General features: G+C 36.4%; 1 protein-coding gene across 1 annotated transcript; it reads right to left on the bottom strand.

Moving 5' to 3' along the window:
* Positions 1–5,421: 5,421 nt before the first annotated feature.
* Positions 5,422–8,331, bottom strand: LOC145223073 (solute carrier family 2, facilitated glucose transporter member 1-like). The gene is made up of 2 exons (XM_080089383.1): positions 8,178–8,331; positions 5,422–7,585 (listed from the first exon to the last, which is right to left on the bottom strand). The coding sequence occupies exons 1-2, from the start codon at positions 8,226–8,228 to the stop codon at positions 6,194–6,196; spliced, it is 1,443 nt and encodes a 480-aa protein (XP_079945509.1). The 5' UTR covers positions 8,229–8,331; the 3' UTR covers positions 5,422–6,193.
* Between the last annotated feature and the right edge of the window lie 2,901 nt (positions 8,332–11,232).

Raw genomic sequence — 11,232 nt, 5'->3', positions numbered from 1 at the left:
AATCAAAAAGGCGCAAGGACATAATCAAAAGGCTTTATAGGCAACAGCCTGCAGCAAGCAGAGAGCAACAAGTCCGCTTTAATGTTTATATATGGTGTCGCACTATTGGCAGACATGGGAATTGTATTCGAATAATGCTAGCCAAGTATTCGTATTCACGAATTGTTTCATATTTTTTAAGTGGCATCAATTCGAATTGTATTCGAATAAAACGTGTCAAGTATTTGTATTCATGAATGGTTGACCAAAAAACAACAACGTGTAATTCGAATACCTACTATTCGTATAAACCCAAGCATGTATTCGTATTCATGAATACTCGCGTACTTTTTGAGATGTAGCAATTCGAATTAATAGTTCATTTATTTGTATTCACGAATTGTTCAATTGTTGTAAGAAGCAAACAATTCGAATGCACCGATTCGGGTATTTGTAGTTGCGGAAAATACAGGGAAAAAACGCCCCAAAACTAAAAGAGTATTCGAACAAAAAATAACGTTTGGGTTTATGAATTGCAAATTAATGTGTAAAAATGCAAACCAACGAGCTTAGGCTAAACAAATTTGTTTTGACACATTTGCTTGACTGATTTAAATCTCCATTATACAAATTTCCCCAAATTTACATTAGATGTTTGCTTCCAAAACTTGTCATGTGCTGAGAACAACCTAATGTTGCGAGCTTTGTAACACAATTGCATTTATGTAACGTCACAATCAAAGTTTGTGTTATTGTTTCGTAACATAAATAAAAACTTGTCAAATCAGGTCACATTTACTGCCAAATCGAATTGTATTCGAATCTATTTGGCAAAAATATGTGGCAACATATTCTCGACTCGAATTTACGATTGTTGCCGAAGGCCGACAACAATTCGAATTGTATTCGTAAAAAATTATGGTGTATTCGAATTCGCAAATTCTTAAGTTGGCAAGGACCTACAACAGGGGTGGCCAACCGGTCAATGCCTAAGAGCCACATTTGTTATTGTGTTACCACAAAGAGCCACTAATTATACACATAGGCCAACACGAGCGACCTGTAGGCTATTAGCCAGATCTGTTCTAAATGTCGCACACAAACGTAATAATGACACAATTTGACTTGTACAGACCACGGGCCAGTCATTTTTAACAATGAATGATTTGCACTGTCTTACACACAAACTCTCATTTTAACGAATCCCACAAACAAAAACATACAATTTAAAATATCCTTTTTTCTCTTACTGTCAGTAACGGGCGGTGAGATTCATGTCTGGTACTGAAATCTGTTTTTCTCTTATTTTACTTAAAAGATTTTCTCTGCTTTGAACTTTGCGGTAGCCTACTTTCATCTAACGCGCACGCCCCAAAGTAGACGTCGAGCTTTACAAAAATGCAAGGTGGTGAAAAAATGCATTGCGACGTCACTGATGTATTCAACACCAACAAGTGCTCAACTCAAATCCACGACCAAGAGACAGACTGCCCATAAAATAACGTTGGTCATAACCCGAAAAACAACGGATTGAAACATTATTAATTTTGGAACACGTTGTTGTAAATATTGCTGTTGCTTTGTGTCTTATTTGCATTGTACAAAACAATGAGGAATATGTGCCATCATATTCAAGCCATTTGCCTAATAAGGTTGCAGTTTCTAGGCAAGGTTTGTGGCCAGACCGATAGTAAGTTTGTTTAAAAACAAAATGCCATAACCACAAACTAACCAAAAAATCCGCAGTGGCCCCAAACTTACACAACAACGTAAGCGCCGCACAAAACCAGGCAAAGAGCCGCATGCGGCTCGCGAGCCGCGGGTTGTCCACCCCTGACCTACAACAATTCGAATTGTATTCGAAACAATTTACTCAAGCTTTTGTATTCGTGAATTGTTAATTCTAAAGTTAACATCAACTATTCGAATTGTACTCATGCACTGTCGAACGAAAAGCAAAATCATTCGAATATCGCACGACCCCGGCAAAGCCTGTATTCGAATGCATTCGAATTGCCCCATGTCTGACTATTGGTACATTACTTATATGTCATGACTTTTTTGTATATTCCGATTTTCCAACTGCCACAGACGCAGAGTCAAAATCTATTGTTTGACCTTGTGTGATTGGCAAGTGTAAACTTCTCCTTGTTGGTAACATCCTGTTCATATACCTTTCGGTTCTTATGTGTTTCCAGTTTTCTCCGATATAAGTTATAACTATAGATAGGTAAGCCTATGGCTTTCCTATATTTTTCCATTTTATATATTGTGTACCCTATTTATCGATTCACTATACACCAATGGTTCCCAACCTGGGGTTCGCGGACCCCCAAGGGGTCCGTGAGATGGTTTTAGAGGGGTCCGTGGAGGCAAACATTCTTAGTACCATTAACCACCAGTAAAATATTTGTAAATTTTCGAACCGTTTTTACTTACTGCATACAAGTGCAGAGACTGTTTATCAAACCTTCGGGTCTGGTAAAATTACTTTTTTGTGATTGTTATCTCCATTGTAACATCACAATACACATGAACAATGGAATTTGTAGTGCTTTGTTTCAACCTTTGCACACTAGAACATTTATCTCTTTGTAACTACAATACAGAACTTCATTGAGATTTTTAAGGACTTTGAAGGTTGATTAAAATGTTGCCTGCCCAAAAAGTCAAATAACGTATAATGCAAGAAACGAAAAACATAGAGAGACTTACGGAAAATTACGTTGGGGGTCCGCTGGCGTATTAAATTTATAAAAGGGGTCTGTGACTACAAAAAGGTTGGGAACCACTGCTATACACACCTTTAAGCTACACACATGAAATGTTCTGCAAGAAATAAACTCAACTCAGGCAAAATCAAATGGGTCCCTACACACGTGTTATGCAAATTAGTCATGGTAAAATAAAATGGTTTTCAAATTCTTTATTTTTTATTTTTAAAGACAAATTAGTAGATAGCATAGGGTTGCCATATTTTATGATACACAATCCCTGACAAAATTTATCTCAGTTGCGTTAACCCAGTGGTTCTTAAACTTTTTCATTATTTTTTCTAAAGGGTCCCTTTGCCATTATTTCGAGGGCTCGCGGTCCTTAAGCCTGAATGTGTATTTCAGAAAAACGAAAGTTGATTGCAGGATTTTAGCTATTTATGCAAAATTGCGCATAACAATGATCCTAATCTGACATCACAGACAAGACAAAAAACATTACAGTTGTGCGCGAACAATTGCATTTTATGTTAGTTGTCATGCAATAAAGCCTATTGTTTAGCAATGGAGACGGTCGATTCTCACTTACATTTTGATTTAAACTTATTCAGTTGCACAAACTGACGCCAAATAAGAACATAGAATTACTTCCACCTTTTCGCGGTCCCCGCAAAACTGCCTCACGGACCCCTTAAGTACCCCGGACCCTAGTTAAAGAACCGCTACGTTAATCATTTTGCGATCCGAACACTTCTATTACGGAATAAATTTTGAATATTCGAAAGTCACACGGACGGCGACACGAGAAACGTTGGATACGATACTCTGATCCTTGCCAATTAACTTCTGCGTAGGCTCTGTTTAGTTAAGTTTATTAGGCTAAGCTCACTACTCTGACTATCCTTAAAACAATAAGCACATATATCAGAAGTCGCCAACCTTTACCACTCTAAAAACCGTTCGGACCAATTTCACATAGAAAACAAAACAAAACACTGGGAGTCACGTTTTTAAATTTGAAATAAAATGCCACTGTGAAACCGTTATTCTGTCCCACGACATTCGACTTTATGTTGTTAGATAGTTCCTTGTTAAATTCTTACTTGTGTTGTACAGTGTAAATAAATTTGTGTGTTTTTGTTTTGTTTTTTATTCATTTTTAAATTTCGTTCGTTACTGTTTATAACGTAGTCATTTTAAGGGTGCGGCTGCTGCGTCTGACAATATTATGTCCTTTTTTGTAAAAATTTTGACATTGGCGTATTTTCAACCGCGAGGTTTTTGCGGCTGTTTCCCGATTCCGTGGCGCTAGTGTAGTGTTTTCGTATTCCTATGTACCATTTTCATGCACGGTTTCAAAATTAATACAATACAATACAATATTAGATACACAGTTAAAACAAATGAAACTTCCCACGTTCACACGTAGCATCGAATGCTGTGTTTTCTTGAGACGCGGATTTTTATTTGTGTATTTAGCGCGTATTGTTAGACAACTAGTAACAAACAGGTATTGTTACGCGCGCACAAACACTGCAAAACGAAACAGTTAGCTGGTGCGTTAACATGCGCGCCGCCAGCTTACCTCTTTACGCTTCATGGTATAGACGTGATTGTAGCTAACTACTAGAAACTTTTTCCATTGGTAAATTAATTTCATAACATATATTTTGTTCTCTTAAATTCCTGACTGTTCATTTTAACATTTCTTCCTGACGCAGATTTAAACACTAAATTTCCTGACATGTCAGGGAAAATCCTGACGTATGGCAACCCTAAGATAGCATTTAACCCAAACTTCAAAAGGTTTTGTCCATATCCTGTTTGCATTATATCGGCATATACTTACAAAAGTTTGACCTCGATATGGCTGTGTTTAAAAACAGTAAAAACTTTTCCTTCAGTGTTGCAGAAACTGACAAATTAGGAAGATATTACATGCAGTAAAGGTAAGTTATGTTGATAATATATTGTTCTTCAGTAGTAGTATCGCTGTGTAGTCGCCGAACTAACATTTAATGACCGTTTTGGCACAGTTTTATTGTGCACATATGTATGTTAGAAATACCATCTAGTTTTTTGTACCATGTTAATTAACAACGTTTGCCTGACATGAAATGTACGAAACAATGAAGAAAAGTTTTAATCACTTCTAAGATATAAAACCTTCGCCAAAAACTGTAAATGCGCATGTTAAGTTAATAAAACTACAGAGCATTACTGCGCTGATGTCTAATGCTCAAAAAGACTGACTCGTAAGACATCACTACAAACAATTGTTTGAAATTTTAGCACATGAGGGCTTGTATTTCTGGCCCAAAGGATGGAAAAAACTAAAACGGAACGTTTCAGGGTGGAAAGGGGTGAATCCAATTAAAAGTTACAAATTATTTAAAATACCTTATATTGCACCAGCCAACGAAGCATAAAACTCCCAGATGTTGTACTTTAGTCCGTACAGACGTTTTAACCATTCTACGCTTAGGGGACCTGTGGGTGATCCGATGGGTCATTCGGGATCAAACTTAAAATCTGGATCAATAACTAACAACTGCATAAATTTGAAGCACTCTTTCTTTACCAAACATGCTTAATAAACCAGCGTTAGACATAATAAAGATTGTTTGTTCAGTAGTTTGTTTACGTAAAGATTTTACTTTTATGGCCATTTTGTAAAATGGTCAAACTTTTACATTTTTCACAGTGTATTACAATAACATAATCAATATAATTAATCAACAGTGTATTTGTCATGCTTTCAAATGGGAAAGAAGTTGTAGAAGTAAACTAATAGGTGCGTGACGGAGTCAGGGAAACCCAAACATTCACGGGTCACATTTTTTTCAGCGGGCCGAATAACTTCAACAATAATGCAATAAGGTTACGTAAACTGTTTTGTTTTTATTTTCTTCGCCCCTTAGTTTTTACTCGCGTGCGTCATACCCTACAGCACGTTTAGTCATTCTTCCCAAATCCATTTTTTGTCCTGCATAATGTTTTAACGTTGTGCAGCCATTTCTTCTGTGATTATGACCCTTTCCCAGAAATGAAACTAAACTCATTCCAACCAATCAGGAATTCAAAACGTTTTTTTAATTCAAATTGCCTACTATTCCGTAAGCAAGTTTTACCCCCCCAAAAAACAAACATTTTACACAAAAAGCATATCATTAAATGTGGTGAAATTTCACTGTCACTATTGTGGATCTGTAAAAACAAGTCTAAAACTCTTTCAATTTGAACAAAATAAAAGACAACAAGAATGTATCGCAAAGCTAAGCACAACAGGCCACAAAATGAAAATCTCAATGTCACAAAAACATGTAAAAAAACAGTTGCAGCAGTCAATTATAAATTGACAATGAAAGCACAATATCAAGAGGGACATAAATATCAGGATGTTTAAATAGATGCAATGTTTGAAGGAACAGAAACACATTTTTCAGCAAACATTATCTTAAATGCCATGATAGCTACTTCCTCTTGCACAGAAGAAGCTCCTAACTTTTTACAGCAGACGGGTCAAAGTACAGTGATATTTCGTGTATTGTTTTTCCTTTTGTCTCAGGCACTTTAAAGTATGTAAATACAAAAAATATAAAAAGAAGGATTGCAAAAATAATAAATGTGTATCCATGAATGGCAAGTGCTAATGGTGGATATGCAATACCAACAATAAAGTTACCAGTCCAATTAACAAGCCCAGCAATGCTAATGGCAGTTGGTCTTGCTGCCTCATCGAACAACTCTGCGGTAATAAACCAAGGAATTGATCCTGGACCAGTTTGAAAAAAAATCACAAACAATATAACAGCAACAGCAGATACCCATTGAATTCCCAGAGTTAAAGAAAAAACCAAACCAACAGCACAAAAAAACATACCCCCAAGTCCAATAAGATGTAGTGTTCTTCGTCCAACTTTTTCAATTAAACTCACTGATATTGTAGTCATTACCACATTGGCTACACCCATTCCCACAGTAATGTATGTGCTCATGACGACTGGCACTCCTGCAGCAACGAATATGCTCGTAGAGTAATAGAATACAGCATTTATGCCAGACAGCTGCTGTGAGCATTGCATCACTATGGCAACAATGAGAGGTTGAAAAAGACATCTGTTTTTTATGAGTTGCACAAATCCAAAAGTTTCTGAGTTATTACTTTGTTCACTTCTAATATTTTGTATGTCTTCTTCAATATCACCAGTGCCCCGAAGCCAAACAAGGGCCTCAATTCCATTTTCGTGCATGCCTTTACCAAACAGGTATGATGGAGAATCAACACAAAATTTCAAGCCAAAAACTTGGTAAAACCCAAATAAAGCAGGAACAGCAAAGAGAATTGGCCATAAAACTGAATTTCCCAGAACTTGTGGCAGTCCCAATATTTGTGACAACAATAATGCTGTTACCACACCCATTTGATTCAGAGTTCCAAACATTCCCCTATACTCAATAGGTGCAATTTCAGTAAGATATAAAGGAGCCAACCCAGTGTTTAATCCACAATTTATACCAATCACAAAACGGCCGAGTATAATCATCTCATAGGAACCAGCAAGTTTGCTTGTTGTCATCAACAACACACCAACAATGGCAAACAGATTATTAATTAATAATGATTTTCTTCTACCAAAATAGTTGGCCATATATCCAGCCAAAAATGAGCCAAACATTCCACCAACAGCAAAAATTGAAACAGTCAAAGCCCATAATACTTTTAAATTGGTGGCACTAATGTACTTGTGGTATCGAATTAGGTATGTTTGATTATAAAACTGTTCAATTATTAATTCAGGGGCATTTATAACACCTGTATTGTACCCAAACTGAAAACTTGATCCGATGACAGCAACACTTGCAGCAAATATTACATTTCCAGTAATTTTCTAAAAAAAACACAAGATGGTTAGTTCATTGTTTGGTCAAAAGTATCTGAAAAATGCCGTTATTGAAAAGCAATTTTTCTTTGCAGATTTATATGGATTGTTTTGGTTAATTGCATTTATTAGAGCAAAACTAAAAAAACGGGTGTAACTGATGTGGCCTTTATATCACTGATGATGGCATGAGCATTTGCCGAAATGTTTGAACAATAAAGCATGTCACTTTTTACATCTATTTGGGCCGTTATTTCCACATAAAACTAAAAATAAATGGCAATTTTGTTCAGTTAAGTTTATTTTACTTCAGGAAAGAACACATAGCAACACAATTGCAATAAAATCACCAACAAGTTAGAAATAGCTGCACAACTAAAAAATGTTATGAATCACAAAACAGTGGAGGGCACAATAGTGGATCATGACTAAATGCACTGCAGCCATATTTAAAAAAAATTAATTACATCTACTGTTAAATAAATTTGCATCTTGTAAACATGTGCAATTTATTTTTCAACACTCTTGCCACTTGAATAACAAAATCACATTAAGATACCCTTACAGTAAAAATTATTATCTGATAAAAACTGTAACAAACCTGACTTCTCGGCTTGGAATCCAGTATGATAGGTTCTACTTCAGAATTCATGACCACTACCACCTATTTTTCTCTTAAAAATCATACAAACTATGTATTTAATATTATCAACCACAAAGATCCACACCTGCATAAATATTGTACATTTATGACATAATCCAACGATCAAACAACCGTACGCCACTGTGCAAAGATACAACAAAAGTGACGGAAAAAAAGCCGTCACATACTTTCTGATAAATTCATCCACCTTTTCATCACGTGCCATCCGAAATAGCGTCAGCTATTTCAATTTTCAATACGTGTCAACCGTCAACGCCTTGACTGACAGCAACAGCACAGATGGACACTGGGGTCTGGTGTACTTTCTTGAGTCTCGACTCTCGACTAGGGTTACCAAACTTATCACTTACCGTCATTTATGATACACAATCCCTGACAAAATTTATCTCGGTTGCGTTAACCAGTGCCGGATTAAGGGTCTGCTGGCCTGCAGGTACATTTTATAAGTGGCCCGAAATTCAGGGTTGCCAACTAAAAAATTCGAATTATTGCCAAATCATTTAAAATGGCCTGGATTTTTGACTGGCCTGTATAGGCACGTGCCTACTTTGCCTAATGGTTACACAGCACTGGCGTTAACCCAGTTTTGCTCAAACTTTTTCGTTATTTTTTCTTAACGGTCTCCTTGCCATAATTTCGAGGGCTCGCGGTGCGTAAGCCTGAATGTGTGTTTTAGAAAAAACGAAAGTTGATTGCAGGATTTTAGCTAGTTATGCAAATTTGCGCATAACAATGATCCAAATTTGACATCACAGACAAGACAAGCGCGAACAATTGCATTTTTGTTAGTTGTTATGCAATAAAGTCTATTGTTTAGCAATGGACAGGCGATTCTCACTTTCACTTTGATTTAAACCGGTGGTTCTCAACCAGGGCCCATGACCCCCCAGTGTGTGTTGCAAATAACTTTATTCCGTAATTAAATCGACTATTTCACATAAATTGTCTATATTGAAGTTCTGCACGATTACGGATTCTTGTTTAGTCTATTCGACCCGTTTAAAACCGAAATAAGTACCGATTTCCATCACGAATTTGCCATTTAACTTTTTTAAGGAGGCCACAGGTCTTACAGGGTTCAATGAAGGGTGCCCCGAGGTCCAAAAGTTACTTTTAAGAGGCCACGGTACACGAAAGGTTGAGAACCACTGATTTAAACTTATTCAGTTGCACAAATAGACGCCAAATAAGAATATAGAATCACAATCACTTCCACCTATTCGCGTTTTTCGCAAAATGAGCTAAAGCAGGGATGTCAGACTCGCGGCCCGCGAAGCCTTCCAATGCGGCCCACGAACACTCAACAACAATTGTAGTATTTTGTAAGATTTTTATCTAATTATTTAAATTTTTCTTACTCTTCGAAGTGAAAGCTATAATTTCAGCCATTTACAGAAAATTAATTTATACACAAAAGTTCATATGTAGGAATAGAAACAATAGCAGTGGCGGCTCGTGCCTAAAATTTCTGGGGGTGCTGCTCCAAATTTTAGCCTTCATTGAACAAATATTGGCTGTATACAGAAAAGCCACATTTCTAGTTTTCTAGCCATTGGTTTGCGTAGAAAAACAAGTAATACAAATCTTAATTAGCAACTCCATTGTGGCGTAATTTTTGTTACGCAATAATGCACACGAGTGTAAACAGCAGAGGGTATCATTGGGGAATTTTGTTTACTTGCACAGCGAATGACTAATCTCAATAACATGCAATAATAATGGGCACAAAAACACACGTGACACAGACTCGAAACGGAGCGGTTGTAAATACGGTAAAACACAACAACAAATTGTTGTTTAAATGAAAAAAAAAAGTATTTCTGGAAATTGCACTTTTTTCAGTCATAAACATCATGCACTCAATAGTAACGACAATAGTAACTGACCAAATTTCTTGTTGATGCTATCATGGTGCTGTTACAGCAATTTGGGTTTATGGTAAAAATAATTGCTGAGTCAACACCATAAACGCCTATGCTCTGTTGCGCCACCTAGCAGAAGTTCTCAGACCGGGCCTAAGCCAAATCTCAGTGTTAGTAGCTCTACCACGAAACTGGGGTGGAGCTACTGAGTACCAAAGTATATATAAAACACAAGTAGTCCAACCCATTGTTACGCGAAATAGCCGCATGGACGCCATTTTGTGTCCAAATTAATACAGCAGATATAGGGAAAAACACATAAAATGTCTGATTTTTACAAACTGGTGGGCTTTAACGCCAATTTGATAGGCAAAATCAAATAAAACTTTTGGGTTCTAACATTTGAGTGTCATAATGCTCGCTGAATGCAAATATTTAAAGTTTACATGAAAATTTGGCGGCCAAAATTATATGAAAAACATCAATTTAGCTTTTGATATTGCGTTGAAATGTTAGAACCCCAAATTTTTATTCAATTTGGCGAATTAAATTTGCGTCTAAGCTATCCAGTTTGTAAAAATCAGACAATTTATGTGTTATTTTTCTTTCCGTGCTGTGTCATTTTGGACACAAAATGGCTCCATTGGCTTTATTGCGTAACAATAGGTTGGACAACTTGTGTTTTATATAGACTTTGCTGAGTAGTACTAACAGTCGAACTAACACCACGAGAATCACAATTTCGCATTCACAAGGGGGCGTAAAGAGCTGAATTTTTATTTAGCGGCTATAAATGGGTTGGGAAATATTTACATAAAATGTTTACATTAATAACTAATTTTTTGTGTTAGTTTTATTGAATTTTAAGTGCTAATACCTTACCCCGACCCCAACAGCCGTAACCGTGAGCATTTTTGGAGATATAACTAATCAAATTTGGGGTGTGATTCTCGTTATGGTGTTAGTAGCTCTACCCTCTTCCCGAAACTGGAGCCATAGATAACATATTAATGCCATATTAAAAAAAGAAAACAATGCTGATCAAGGCGGAAATTATACTGATAAAAATTATATAGAATAAAAAATAAGTATAATGAAAGTTATCTGTTATATTGTATGTGTTTTAGCCT

This window comes from Phallusia mammillata, chromosome 4, assembly GCF_965637545.1.
Source record: "Phallusia mammillata chromosome 4, kaPhaMamm4.hap1.1, whole genome shotgun sequence".
Lineage (NCBI taxonomy): Eukaryota > Metazoa > Chordata > Ascidiacea > Phlebobranchia > Ascidiidae > Phallusia > Phallusia mammillata.
Note: the sequence above shows the minus strand (reverse complement) of the source record. Positions and strands in the feature narration are given on the sequence as shown.